Raw genomic sequence first — 16,172 nt, forward strand, 5'->3', positions numbered from 1 at the left:
CGCGAAAAGGACGCGAAAAGGCGCGAAAAAGACGCGACGCACAAATCAATTAAGTTAAAGACCAACTAGGTTACAAGCGTGCATGCATGCATAAATAAAATAAGGACCTACGGCCAATGCCCTAGCCAGCATCTGAACACGAGAACTCCGTCATAGACAGTGTATAATGCGTACTAAGAATGCCCCTCTCGATATCAGATAGCCAGAAAGGAAATTGAACGAACTAGCGAGCACGCTGGCGAAATCTCTGGTGCAATCAACTTAAGTGAAAACGATTACAATAGCGACCTTTAGAAATCATGACGGCTCTCACGTACAACGGCGTTTACCGCGCGATAGACTGGGACGAGATGGCCGTTCGTCTGCTTTAATTGCATACTTTAGAAATACACGACTTTGCATGACACGACGGCTTTCGTGCAACATGCATTTGGCGGGAATATGAAAACTCAAAAGTTCATCGGAAATGGCCTCCTATAGAGAGACAAGAAGTTTACTATTGCTTTCGCATGGAGAAAACATTATTGACGATGAAGAATTATAGCTGCTTTTCGACTTGAACAAATCAAAAAACCCAGAAATCCCGTACTGGTCATACCCACCGTTTGATTTAGAGGAAATGACAGACAATGAATGTAAGACTGAATTTAGATTTTTCAAAAACGATATTTACCGACTTGCGAATGTACTTGCGATACCAGCTAAAGTAATTTGCCCGAACGGATTAAAAGTCTCCGGAATTGAAGCGTTTTGAGTTTACCTCAAACGTTTTGCTTATCCATGTCGTTATTCTGACCTCGTTCCAAGATTTGCTCGTGCTATACCTCAAATATGCCTTATATCACATCTTATCATGAATCACGTATACAATGAACATCATACTTTGCTGGAAGATTTAGATCAACCTTGGCTATCGAGGGGATCTTTACAAAACTTTGCTGCTGTAATTCACTCAAAAGGGGCAGCACTGTGAAATTGTTGGGGTTTAGTTGATGGCACAGTTCGCCCAGTATGTAGACCTCGCCAAAATCAAAGATCACTCTATAATGGCCACAAAAGGGTAACCTCCATAAAGTTTCAGAGTGTTGTGACACCTAATGGGATGATAGCAAATTTATTGAACCATTTCAAGGGAAAAGACATGACAGTGGGATGCTTGCATTATCTGGCCTCCTACAAAAACTAGGAGTACATTCTTTTAATCCTAATGGTAACCCACTATGTATTTATGGTGATCCTGCCTACCCCCTTCGAGTACATCTGCAAGGACCATTTAAGGGGGCTGGATTAACTCCACATGAAAAACAGTTCAACAAGTCCATGAGTCAAGTTCGGATTGTTGTAGAGTGGGTCTTTGGTGACATCATAAACTACTTTAAGTTCCTTGACTTTAAAAAAATCTTAAAGTCGGCCTTAGTGCTGTTGGAAAAATGTACATTACCTGTGCACTCATTCAAAATTCACATACTTGCTTATATGAAAACAATGTATCAAAATATTTTAATATTCAACCACCAACACTTGAACAATTTTTCAAAGAATGTAAAATAAAGGATGTTCTGGTTTACATTATAATTTATATTACATAGATGCATCAAAAAATCTCATTTCAACCTGGGAGGTATATCATAAAAGGAAGTAGATTAATTATTTAATGCATTATATATAGGGCTTAATTCATTTTCTAACATACTTAAATGTACACCATTTTTTAGTAAGGGGCTTCACACATTTTTCTTTTCCTCACAGGTAGTCTTTTTTGCATTATAGTGATTCCCACACCAGCTAATTGGCTGGAGGTAAATGCTTCCAATGGCAAGTACATAAATATCTGCCAAATCTTATTCATATAATACAGCATGCTTTATAAAAAATAAGAATATACATCAACTCTTAGTGTTAATATGCTTTTAGTGTCAATGTACACTGTAAACATATGTAAACTCAACTATTAGTGTTAATATGCACAATAAACACAGTTAACTCAACTATTAGTGGTAATGTACACTGTAAACATATAAACTAAGCAAGGTATTTGCTTGTTAGTTTTTGCTAATTTTCTCAATTAAAGCCATCAATGCAGCTGTTTGCTGCTGTTGTGACTGAATAATCACCTGAGCAATTTGTTGCTGGCTTTCCTGTTGCTGCACTTGTCTTTCCATTTGAACATGAAATGCTTTTAAAACGTCTGTTTGCTGTTCAGCCATCCTGATTTGTTGTTGTTCCACTGCTTCTCGCTTACATTTTTCTTCGTCCAGTTCAGCATGTCTCAGTTCCACTTCCTTATTTCGTATTTCAGTTTCCCTGTCTAGCTTTTCTCGAAGATAAGTGACAGTTTGATTTCCTGCTTGTCGAGACTTCTTTTTCGGTTTTCCTTCGTCGTCAGTTTTTCTTTTGGCACTCTCACTGTAAGTTTCCATCGATTGACGTCTCATTACTTCAGCTGTAACTTGATCTTCTTTTTTGCGAGCAAAATCTGCTTCACTTTCTGCATTCATGCGCTGTTCATATTCCTTTGCACAGGCACAAATCTCATCAAGCAACTGATCAAGTTCGTTTTCTTCAACGTCTATACCAGAGCTTTTCCCTTCTGCTGACATTCTTCTCACAAAGTTTCCTCTTAGGCCTTAGCACATTGTATCTATCGCGAACTGACCTTTTACTAACGCTGAACTTTGATCTGGCTAACGAATTTAAGTTGTTGGCAATTCGATCCCATGCACTGCCACTTTCTCGAGTACCAGGTTTGTATTGGTAAGGTTCTATATTTCGGAGTTCACAGCAGAGTAAAATATCGTGTTCGTCTGTCCATAGGCGGCCCAGAACTGATCTCGCTCGCTAATCTCGCTGACCTCGCGCGACGCTCATGTTGTCTGAACAGTCTTATGTTATGACAAGGTAGGCAACTCTTACGCCAAATAAGCTAAAAACACACGGCAGTTGACTCAAACACCTTCACAAAACCGCAAATATTTCGTAAAAATATGGCGAATAAGAAAAAAAGTACAACATATTAAACCAACCAGAGGAGGTTGGACAGCAGGCCGCAAAGCATGATGGGTATTGAGCGCTCAATTATGCGAACGCTTCATTTGACGTTTTGACTGTCGTGATGCGAAGAGCTCTGCGAGTATAGGAAAAATGGATGCTTTCGAAAGACAGGATTTTCAAAGCTGCAAAATACTATGATGTATATGTATTGTTGCGATCCGCATTACGACTTATCATTTACTGTACCGAGTTTACCGTTTTTTAAGCTGCATGGGCTTTGCTGCCATTTCGCCTTTCATAATACTCCGTCTGAAAGAAGACTTTGTATTATACCAAACACCGAAACACTGCTTTCGAAGTTGAATGGCCTTAAATCTCCTTGTGTCATCAACGTTAAAGCAAGTACTATATTTGAGGTTAGTATAAAGTACTTGTCAACACCTCATTTTTTAATATTTTTAATAACTTTTAAGGCTTGATTTGTGTATTAAAATTTAACTGAAACTTTTTTTTAGTTTGGTACTATCCCTGATGAATTTATTCATTGCAAAGCGGAGAGAATGCTTTTAATTTGGGATTTTGATGTGGATCGTGTATTGACAGAAAATACGAGGGCTGTGGATGCGGTTACTTCTGATTTTGATGACATCGAAGAAACTCCGTTGCTTAATATCAACGCAGTAAGTTGCAATTGTTCAAACTTTTATCCCACTCAGAAAGTACTTCTACCTCCTTTAGATAACACATCTGAATCAGGGAGCTCTCAAGCCTCTCAAGAACCAAGTGAAAGTAACGAAAACGATTTTGGTCATGAAAGAACAAAAAATAGAGACATTGATGATCATCATTGGTTCTCTGATGAATCTGAAGGTATAGTTACTGTATAAAGTTTTGATAGTTCATTTCTGTTTACGAATGTTTTCTTTACACATGCTTTGTTAATGGTTTCATGCTTAAAGTAAAAATTAATCTCATAGTCGTTCAATTCTATTTTTAGAAATTACTAGTGAGTTTTTATTTATAGACATTACAGTATTAGACGGGCATTTTTTTGTTTTGCTTTATAGAAAGAGATCTACTTGAGCATTTGGCTGAACTAGAAAATGCTGGAGAGGAGAATGGGGATGAACAAAGTAAAAGAAATGAAACTGTCAATGGCAAATTAGTAATGAGGACAGTGAAGAAGAAAGTGAAGAAGTTGAAAGTGATGAGGAAGAAAGCACTCATGCTCTACCATTCAAGTGCATTGGAGCTGCTCATGAACAAAGTTACCAACATCATCTGGAACAGGCATATCTTTCCCTTGAATATAATGAATCAGTAAATGTTAGACTAAGACCAGAGCCGGAGAATCCTCGGAACCAAAATGCAATTGCTATTGATCTTCATTATGGAACTCAATGGGAAAATGTTGGATATATAGCTTCTGAACATTGCAAGTACATCCACTGATTGCAGCAGGAGATATACTAGACGTCTATGTTGAACACATCAAGTTTCGGGTTAACTTTTTAAAAATAGGATTTTATCCAAGAATCTGGATAAAGAGGCGTGGTGAATGGGTCAGATTGTAAGGGCTAGTATGAGTGTACGTTGACATATAATTTCATAAGAACCACGGTTTGCAAGTTGTGAATTTCTGCAATTATTTCCATTGGCTAACCTATGTAGATTTTTCCAGCATTTTTGCCATCAACTTGTTTTTAGTCTGGTTTCCATATGACAATCAAGTTGTTGCATAATAACTAATAAGATATTTTCTTAATGGTTAACACAACACCCTGACAATGTTGTATGGAAACCAGGCTTTCTATTTTATATCCTCAAAACCTATTGTCTATAACCAAAGCACTTCACTGTCATGTGATATTTCATACAAACCCTTGCAGTATTAAGAAAATTAGAAAAATATTCATACAATACATGGTATAAATATGTAAATCTGTATTTATTGATGAACAAATAAATAAACTCATCAAATTTTATGATGGTTATAAAATATTGTAAGTAAAATTGCCTTGACAAAACAGCCAAGATTTTGCATTTATACATATATTTACATGATGTTCAAAAAAGTAAAAACCTGCATACACACACCATTGTTTTTTGTTTCATGCTATTGTTTCTATGCTAATAGCATTTACAATTCATGCAAACTTGAAGATCAATTGTACTAGATAAGGTGTTCATGCCTTTAGCTTTTCAATCAACCTAATATACATAAATATTGCCAGTTCTAACACAGAATGGCTTAGTAATGCAGATCTTAACTCACACTAACTGTAAACATCAACAAGCATCTAAAGAACAGAACCAATATAAAATGTCAGTTTATTTTACTGAAGAAGTGAAAACATATAATCACACAATATGTTTCATATTTATCAATTTTGTGAAGGTGGTGGTGGTGGTAAGCCTTCTGGTTGTTTGAAATGTGCTGATCTAACACTCAATTGACCACGTTGTGGGATTACAGCTCTGTTGGCAACAAATACTCCAGGGTCAGCTCGCCTTGAAATACAGACACGATCTAGACGTTCTTTCCCACTACTAGAGGGTATGTTAAAAGATTGCAAGCATCCATCATTGTATCTATCATTGGATCCAGTGTAATAGTAAAATGGCAGATCAGGATCACACTTCTTTGTATATTCACTAATAACTTTTGGAAAAGCATCATGAAAATCCTTCTCATCAAAAATCGGTCCCAGTAATCCATGTAAAGAAGCAAAGATGCCTTCAACATCATCTGTTGATCCTGCCCGTGGGTGTTCAGGAGGAAGCCCTTTTTCAATACCATATCGACGTCTAAACTCCTACAAAAAAACAGTGATGATTAAAATTACTAGGCTCCAAGATCGAAAAGCATCACCATAACAAAACAAACAAACCTGACTTTCAATATTTGTTGTTAATGCAACCACAACTTCTCTGGTGAATCCACCAACTCCTTTGATCGGTCTAAAAGTTATAAACACATACATTAAATATGTCCATACAATATGATCTGACATATGTACTGTACCTGTTAACATCCATTGTAGAGTAGTCCCTTAAATCCTTGTACCATGGCATCCAGTCTTCTAGCAGATAATCCAGCATGGCCAGGTTGTTTTTTGAACGTTCTGTTTCCGTTAGACCACGACCACCACTTGCCTTATGCCAGTTTGACACAATCTCTACAAATCACCTTCACTCAAAAAACCGTTAGCTTTCAGCCACTTAGCTACAGCAGGTGACAGCAATTTTTCAGCGTCACCTACACTTTGCCTCCTTTTCACCAAAATAGCAAATTCCATAAGCTTCTTCAGCATCAGCAATTGTTTTGAACTTTTCCTTCAAGAATCGCTGTACAACTCTTCTACATGTAAGTCCTTATAATTGCAAAAAGGGATAGGGATATCATTGCAATACATTAAATAATGTCTCTTACTATTCATATGTATGAAAAATTAGGAATAAACAAATGACAAAGTGGCAGTGATTTCCTGGACAACTAATTTAAAGGAGGTAAATAGTCTAAAATGATCCTTTACCAGATCGCTCCTTGTCAATGTTAACACAGGTGACACCATTAGCACATTCCCTCCAAAATTCTTCATCCTTAAAAAGTGGCCATTCACAAGTGGAATCTTCATCAGGAAAATAGTAAAGGGCAATATACTCAACCAATGCTGACAATTCTTCTTCACTCCATGTTGTATTAATCTATGTAGAATAAGCAAAGGTCCATACATAAATAGCTTGTGTCAATAGACTTTCATATTTACAATCCAAAAGAGTCCTACATTATTATGCGAGTAAAGATATTTCCAGCTGTTACCTTTGTATTTTTTTCCGCTGTCCTGTTCTCTAATTTATCTGTAGCTGATTGAAACAGGGATCTCTTCAAAAACTTTCCAGATGTAGATCTTAGTTTTGGTTGCCTTTTTCCAGGGGTTTGCCCAGTTGGAGGATCGTGTACCCTTTTTTGGGCCTCAGATATACTGACCTACACAAAAGAGAAAAATATTCTATTCAACCCCGAAATTGCGCAATGTGCACTTACCGAAACGCTAGGCGTTAGCGAATGAGCATAGGAGTCGTCACTGCCAAAAATGAAATCTATATAAAATACAAAAAAATACTATTTTCCCGTCTAAATGTTAATAACTAAGGAAGTTAAACCATGAATACAAATAAAATTTACATTAATATTACAAATTATGTAGTTAAACAATATTTGAAAGGGAAATATCCCATTGACCCGAAATGCGCTATTTTGAACATCTCAAAACAAGAGTGATAAATTCAAAGCCCGATATCTCGGAAATGGTGTGGGGTCGCAAGGGGTCGATCCAGCCGATTTTTTTTTACATACTTAACTTCATTCTTACAAAAATCTCAAAAATCGAACCACAGGAATTCGAGATTTTCAACTTTGAAAATTGTAAACAGACAAGCACATGACTCATCACTTCGGAACGACCCGACCAACTTCAGTTATAAAAATCGACTTAAAAAGTAACGCTTACCTCGATAATCTCGACAGATATCGCCAGTCCAATGAATCTTTTTCAAAAAATATGCGTTTTAATCAGTAAACTTTAAAAATATACTCAATATTTTTATGTTTCTCTGTCTTATGTAAATTTTCTCGCTCAAAATCTTCGCAAGCATGCTTGGAAAATAGCGCAATCTCATTGGTCGAGAAATTCTGTGACAGCTGTCCAACCTCCTCTGACATTAAACTTGAATAATTTTACTACATTTATACTATATTTTTAGCATTCAAATGTATTCCTATGCATGTATAAAACGTGAATGTTTTTTGGGTTTCTGGCAAATATATTTCAAAACCTATGCTGGGGACACCTTGCCTATACCTTCGTCATATTTTTAAAATTGAAAATAGAAAGCTGATTGGCTGTCGTTTAAAAAGAGCCAATCAGCTTTCTATTTTCAATTTAAAATTATGACGAAGGTATAGGCAAGGTGTCCCCAGCATAGGTTTTGTAATATATTTGCCAGAAACCCAAAAAACATTCACGTTTTATACATGCATAGGAATACATTTGAATGCTAAAATATAGTATAAATATAGTAAAATATTCAAGTTTAATGTGTTGTACTTTTTTTTCTTATTCGCAATATTTTTACGAAATATTTGCGGTTTTGTGAAGGTGTTTGAGTCAACCGCCGTGCGTTTTTAGCTTATTTGGCGTGAGGGTTGCCTACCTTGTCATAATATAAGACTGTTCAGACAACATGAGCGTCGCGCAAGGTCAGCGACAGCGAGATTAGCGAGCGAGATCAGTTCTGGGCCGCCTATGGTCTGTCCAGTGAAATGGCGACCTGTCATCGTGTATTATGTAAAAGACAAACAGTTCATCAAAGTACATATAAAGCAAATATTATGAAAAACGTACCGGAATAATAAGTGTTACACATTCCAGAAGCACTTACGCTCGTTTCCCTTTCGCCTTATATTAACGTTAATATCCGCGTTTTCTTGCTCAAAAGACATCACGTTGTCCAGATAACGGCAAAACCGAGTAATCCACGTTGTCAACAAACCAGGACGGTGAAGCAATGCTAGCTGCGCATGCGCACAACTCAATTACCCAGTCCACTCTGCGTGATAAAAGCCGTCTCGGCAAACACTGTCTTGATTTCTAAAGGTCGCTAATGACTAAATAGGACGGTCTAAAGGAGACAGTATACATGGCGAGAACGCCCTAAACAGCACATCTGCACAAACACGCGGAAGAAAGGGATATATACATCTGCAGCTAAAGGGATATAAACAGCACATCTGCACAAACACGGGGGAAAAGGGATGCATTGCTCCCTAAGTCTGCTGGCTGGCTTTCGTAGCAAAACTGTGAAAAAACCCTGTTTCTGCCCTATTTTATACAGGCCTGCTCGCTTGAGTGATAAACTGAATGCCATTAAGGAGTTTGTTAAGCTTTGGGTAGACAAAGTGGCATTGTCTGCCAAAACTCCCAGTGAGAATATAGGATAAATTTCGCGTTCGGGCCCATGATTTCTTCACTTTTCAACCAGCATAATTTCTATATTTTTTCAACATTTTCATGCACCGCAACAGTCCGGACGAACATATAAATAGATATAGGTTTCGAGTTTGGCACTATGATTTCTTCGTTTTTTCAACGTTCATAGTTTATCCACGGCAACAATTGAGATGCCCATAAATAGATAAATTTCTGGTTTGACAGCATGATTTCTTTATTTTTCAACGTTTTATGCACTGCAACAATCGGGAAGACTATAAATACATAAATTTCGGGTTTGGCAGTATGATTTCTTTATTTTTTCAACGTTTTTATGCACTGCAATAATCGGGACGCCCATAAATTCTGAGATAAATTTCAGGTTTTCCAGCGTTCCTTAACAATCGGGACGACCATACATAGATAAATCTTGGGTTTTACAGCGTGATTTCTTTCTTTTTCAACGTTTTTTTGCACTGCAACAATAAGAACGACCATAAATACATAAATTTCGGGTTTGACAGCATGCATTTCTTTATTTTTTAAATGTTTTTATGCACTGCAATAATCAGAGGGACCATAAGTGCATAAATTTCGTGTTTGGCCCCATGATTTCTTCATTTTTTCAACGTTTTTATCCACGGCAACAATTGGGACGCCCATGCAAAGACTAGCCATAATATACATGTTTTGAAAGCATTTTGAAAACACACTACAATAGGTTAGTCGACCATGCATAGGACGAAAAAAGTACGCTTTTTAGAGGTTAACTGTGGCAATCATGGATTATTAAGCAGGAAGCCGCTTCTTTGTTTATTTTATATTTTGATATAGGTTATAGGCAATTTGCATTATAGCAAAGCATCATGGGAAATGTGGTAACCTTTTACTTGCAAGGGAAATGGAAATGGCCGCCGCGATATACATTTATATACATTTACACACTATACATTTATATACTTTTTTCGTAGCATTTGCTAATTTTTTGAAACCAAAATTGGCTTTTATGTACTATAAACTATATTTCGTGCAAAGTAGATGAAATCGATTGGGATTGGGATTAATTTAAAATAATATTTTTAGCTAGAATTTAGGTAAAACGAATTAAACTTATACATAGTTTGATAGCTATAAACTGATATATATTATTAGTTAGTGTAATTTTTTAAATTTATAATTAGATATCTAAATACTAAGGCAGGTCCTAGTACTAAATTTGAAATAGTAGCTTAGTTAGAATATAAAATTGCTTAAACTGAAAGTATAATTTATAATGTATGATGACCCAGGAACTTCAATGGAGGCTGATACAACCAACAAAGGAGCTACATGTTCAAATACAATTTTCCTTCTACCTCGCTTAGCTCGTCCGAAGGAAAGTCATTTTCCTTTTTCTGTCACTTACACATTTAAACACATACTAATGGCAGGCTACGTGCAAGGACTCGCCTAGCAATTTATTACTTATCACAATGACATAATTATAACTCTGAGCATAACAACTTTCTATCAACTATTTAATGATTGGGTTAAGGTTAGTTTATGGTTCAATTTATCTTTTATATAAATGTCCTTTGAAGAATCTGTTCTCCATCTTCCATGTATTTTTAACCATCGATTGAGATTCGGATTGTTCGCTTGTGAATTTGCTATGAACGTCGCCCCTCCGGATCGCAAACTATGAGTACTGTATTTTTTCGGAACTAGACCAATAATTTGAACTCCCTCTTCACTAATTCACGACATCTTGTGTAGCTTAGACGTCTCGGGCCCAAAGTAGCTTTCGTTGCTCCTCTGCGAGGAGCTTGGATTGATCTGAAAATATACTCATCTGAATTTGGAACAATCTGAGCTAAAGAAAAATAGGTGAGAAGCAAAGTATGTGGCCACACAATTCCGTTAGTTTTTGAAATAAACACTGTATTGCCCTCTCGATATTGATCTGTTTTGCTTTGTGGGACTACGATGGCCAAATGATCGGAGTTGATTGTGATGTGCTTAGCTTGGATGTTGATTAGCTCATTAGCTCAAAATAACCCAGAAAAACCCAGGACAAACAGGAGTGCTGTTCGAATATCCTTTAAGTCACTATTAGGAGAGCAAATCGTAAAACAACAGCTTCGAGGTTCTCTATAGATAAGGGTTCTTTTCTGGAACAAGGTTTGGAACAGAGTCTCTTACTCTCCACGATGTTTTTAATCATAGCCGTATCCGCTGGGTTAGAAGATAGTGGGAGAAGATCGTGGATCCACTTTAAAGCACAGTGAGCTTGTATAACGACATTGTGGGATTTCTTGGCAAGTAGAAGATGGGACAAATATTGAGAAATGACTGTACTGCTAATTGGTAACTCACGAGTAAGCTTAGAATTCTGGCTTACAAATTTGATAAACTTCCGGTATTGGGCAATATATGATTTCACGGTTGAACTCGCCCGAGAGGACAATAATTGACAAATTATTTGTTTTCTGGTTTCCATAGTTGTAATTCCCCAAGAGGATGCAAAAGCTAAGTCCTGAAAAATAAAAGAACAGACAAGCACATCTGTATTAGTTAGAATTAACATATCACAGTAGTGTAGAAGATTCCATCGCTGATAAGTCTAGCCAGGAACATGCTCACCTATATAGCCAACCGGCTTGTAAGCAAATTAGTGCCAATCTGAATAAAAATAAGGCAACCGCCTGACCCCGAGCTAACCAGCTAGGATCTCAATTAGTATTTCCTTGGCCAGCACCCGCCAAATGCTGCAATATGCACAACCATACTTTTAACTCTAATAATTTATTAAATTCGAGAATTCCGGGCAATGTAGATTAATTGCTACATAATGGACAACAATTAATTAAGCACACGCAGATTAAAGTCCAAACGAAAGGCTACTACGAACCCTGTCCACGAGTTTGAACCGAGTAATGAGTTTTGGTTAAGTCCATGTTTGAGGGCTGTATTACCAACGAGCACAATATAATCTTTAATGTAAGAGGAAAATCGAGAAACCAGTAGTGGCCAAAAAGACGCCGACGGCCAAAATGGTACAACTAAAGTCCCCGATGCTTTCAACTTATGCATGTGCAGTAAAACTTTGGAGACAAGCGCAACTGGAGGAACGAATAAGCAGTTTTCCTCCTCCCATCCTTGAAAAATGCATCAATTCCGCATGAATTTGGGTTCCAAAATCTTGAATAGAATTTTTTGACTTTGCGATTACGATAATTTGCAAAACAATCTACCGTGTGCGGTCCAAATCTGCTTTTTAGTTGGTGAAAAGTTTGCCATGTGATTTCTCAGTCATCATAATCCACAATTTTACTCAAATAGTCCGCTTGTTCATTTAAAGATCGTGGAATCCATTGATTGTCTAACTCAATGTTTTCTTCCATGCAAGTGGAAAAGATCTTAAAAGCCAATTGGTGTAAGTTAAATTTCATGCTTCCAACTTGAAATTTTTTAGCTGCTACTTGATTATCAGTAAACCACTTAATCCTGCTGTGTTTGACAATTGGCACGAAAGTTTCAAGAGCAAATTTTATTGCAATTAACTCTCTGTAAGTGGAACTCGTGTCCCTTTCTTCAGCTGAAAACGCACGGTGAGCAATTAAGGACCCATCACTCGAATGAGCTGCACAGGATAAAGCACTCGCGTCCGAATAAAAGATTCTGTTGACGGTGCTTCTAAACTTGAAGTACGACAATTTACTTCATTTATATTAGCTTTCCAAAATTGTAATTCTAATTTGCAGTATTAATCAAGCATAAACAATGTGTCTCAGGTCTCGGATGAAACAACAGACATCTGGCAATGCCGAGTCATGATTCTCGTAAGATTGCCAATAACTGGACCCATGGAAATTATCATACCTACGATAGGCTAATTTCCGTGCGGAAACGTTCGGATGATCTAGAACTTGTTAAATGGTATCCAGGGTTTTTGTTACGCGGTGATTCGACACACTAAGTGTACCATTTATGCCGTCCCAGCTTAGACCCAGCCATGTAATATTTCGAGTGGGATCCCATACCGATTTCTCATCGTTAACTACAAACCCCGCCCGATTCAGGTCGTTGCGAATGATGCTAGAATTACGGATAGATGATTCGGAACTTTTTTCAATGTCAAGTCCGTCGTCCAAATAGACGAGATTATTAATCTCTTGCGCTCGCCAGTGTTTAACTAAGGGCCGTATTAGTTTTGTAAATATATAAGGGGCGGATGTCAGCCCCAAAGGTAATACAGTAAACATGAAATAACTGGGTTTCTGCCCATCCATAAGCCAACTGAACCCCAGGTAAGGTTGATGGTGTATGAAAATGTCGAGATGATGGTAACCACTTTTCAGATCAAATTTTGTAAAGTATGTGCCTTTGTCAAAAAATTGGATGGCTGTTCTCGAATCTTCAAATTTAATAGTTTGTTTATAAACAAAACTGTTTACGTAGCGCAAGTCTAAAATAAGTCGTTTCTTTCCTCCCGGTTGGATTGCCACGGACAAGGGACTACACACTTGTAACACTGTCTTGTACTCGCACAATTCTGCTAGAGGATAGTAACTCTGATACGGAGTCAATGACAAATTGCGAATTATTTAAGGCTGATTGGTCGTTAGGAAAGGACTTTGGGGTTGGTGAGGAGTAAAATGGAATCTTGTATCCAGTTCGTATGGAATTTAAAATAAATTCGGAAGCCCCAATGTCCTCCCAGAATTTAATATGTGAACTAAGTCTGCCTTTAACTATTGGTAGCCCGCTGGTTTTTTCACTCACAAACTCTTCGAGTTGACATGCGTCAATAAAACGTTGTACCTGAATCAAATCATAATTATCTTGTAAGATATCTGAATCATCCAGTTGTTGCTCAGATAGGTGTAACTCCTCGTTCCGGGGGGTTAGACGTGGCTGCGGACCTGTGTGAGAATCCTGAAGTTGGCTGCTGCATCGGCCTTGAAAATCCAAATCTTGCACAGCTATTGCTCCAGTGCCCTTTCTTCCCACATCGGAAGGACATATCTGATGGAATTGGGACTCTACGGCCTATAACAAGATTTATACACACGGAGCAATAGAGATAACAGGAAATAACGAAAAACAAACAGGCAATATAGGAATAAAGAAGTATAAAACGTCTGATATAAGGCTTGTGTCTGCTAGGTAGTGCTAGACGTGATGAACAGGTCATTGCTTCCCCTGTATTTATACCATATTATCATGCAAATACGCTTTGCGATTTGCATGCACTTCATGCATGCTTGCGTTACCATACAAAGGAAAATACCATTCCCTTCTACCTCGCTTAGCTCATCCGAAGGAAAGTCATTTCCTTTTTCTGTCACTTACACATTTAAACACATACTGATGGCAGGCTACGTGCAAGCACTCGCCTGCCACTTGAAACAAAGAAAGGGCAATAGAACCTCGAAAAAACCGCTTTCAGCATCAGCGCATGATAAGGCGGATAAGATGATTTTCTTGCTTTGTCTTTCTTAATAGCATTATTTCTGCGTTTCTTAAGTGCTAATTCCTGGGCTTTCTTTATTCTTTTCTCGTCGTCTGAATCGCTAGCTAATTCCTCCGCCTCGTATTCTTTAACAGCCAACCAGCCAGTTTCGCTCTTATCGGCTAATTTGATCTTCTTCTGCCTTTGAAGTATAAGATTCTCAGCTGCTTCTATTTTGGTCAATGCTGAATCTGTATCTTGTTTCTTTATCAAAACAACGGATTCGTCGAGCAAATCGTGCACCTCTGCGTTAAACAGGAACTGATCTTTGTTGCCGGGAAATTTTAAGGCGCGGCCTTCTGCTTGTCTTTCAAGCTTTTTAGTTTGAGATGAATTCACAATACTTAGGCCCGACAAAAGGCTGTCTATTTTGCTATCCAGATAAGATTTAAATTGATTGATCAAAGCTGAAGTGATTGTAGCCGAGCTCGACGATTGATTCTCTGCGCTTTGGTCTTCTGAAGACATGCTTCAAACGTCTGATATAAGGCTTGTGTCTGCTAGGTCGTGCTAGACGTGATGAACAGGTCATTGCTTCCCCTGTATTTATACCATATTATCATGCAAATATGCTTTGCGATTTGCATGCACTTCATGCATGCTTGCGTTACCATACAAAGGAAAATACCAATATAAAGGAGGAGGAACCACTTGCTGTATTCCAACTTGTGATAGCAACACCAAAAAAAAATTCAGAGCTTTCATTCTATCAAATCCCAAAAGAGAAGAAGCTTGAAAAGAAATGGTTGCATTAGATTGGTAGATCTGGTTTCACTCCAAACAATTATCACAGGGTTTGTTCAAAACATTTTGTGGGTGGCAAGAAGACCTGCCTTAACAACGTTCCATGTTTAGTACAAAAACTGTTGATGCCTAAACAACCAAAGCCTAGAACCACATCAAAATGTAGGGACGGGAAAGTACCAAAAAGAAAACTGATAAGATACAAGGGGAGTCAAAGCTGAAGGATGCTAGAATTTTAGAACTTGAACAGTTAGTTGGGAAATTAAAGCAGGAAAAGGAAGAGCAACAAGAGGAGATATTGGAACTAAAGAAGAAAGTGGAGCAATGTAGTTTTTCTATAAATAAGTTTAAAAGTAGTGATAATGACTTTGAATTTTATACTGGCTTTCCAAGTTAGAAAGTATTTAAAGCATTTCACAACTATCTTTGCCCTGCATGCGAGAGGTTACATTATAGTGGATCGCACAATGCAACAGATGATATGGAGAGACAGCTGGAGAAGGAGAAGTGTGGTCGGAAGAGAATATTAACACCTGAGGAAGAGCTATTTTTGTTTCTTGCGAGACTGCGATTAGGCTTGTTAGAGAAAGATTTGTCTGAAAGATTCAATGTATCAATATCACAAGTATCACGAATTTGGGTAACTTGGCTGGATTTCCTTTACAGATACTTACGCTCCATCCCTATTTGGCCTTCACAGGTATGTTAGAAGTATAATGCCAGAAAGCATAAAGGACAATTGAAATTATCCCAAAACCAGAGTTATAATTGATTGTACCGAACTATTTATTGACACTCCATCTAAATCACGAAGCCAAAGTGCTACATTCTCATCTTACAAGAATCATAACACTGGCAAGGGTCTAGTTGGCATTTCCCCAAGAGGTGACTTAACATTTGTCTCAGACTTGTATATGCTGGGAATACATCAGATAAACAATTGACACAGG

The 16,172-nt window shown here is 37.6% G+C and overlaps 1 protein-coding gene across 1 annotated transcript; it reads right to left on the reverse strand.

Moving 5' to 3' along the window:
* Positions 1-14,322: 14,322 nt before the first annotated feature.
* LOC114544593 lies at positions 14,323-14,946 on the reverse strand. The gene has a single exon (XM_028563181.1). The coding sequence runs from the start codon at positions 14,944-14,946 to the stop codon at positions 14,323-14,325; it is 624 nt and encodes a 207-aa protein (XP_028418982.1).
* Positions 14,947-16,172: the final 1,226 nt, after the last annotated feature.

Source organism: Dendronephthya gigantea, unplaced genomic scaffold, assembly GCF_004324835.1.
Source record: "Dendronephthya gigantea isolate DGI-Jeju-01 unplaced genomic scaffold, DenGig_1.0 000862F, whole genome shotgun sequence".
Taxonomy (NCBI): domain Eukaryota; kingdom Metazoa; phylum Cnidaria; class Anthozoa; order Malacalcyonacea; family Nephtheidae; genus Dendronephthya; species Dendronephthya gigantea.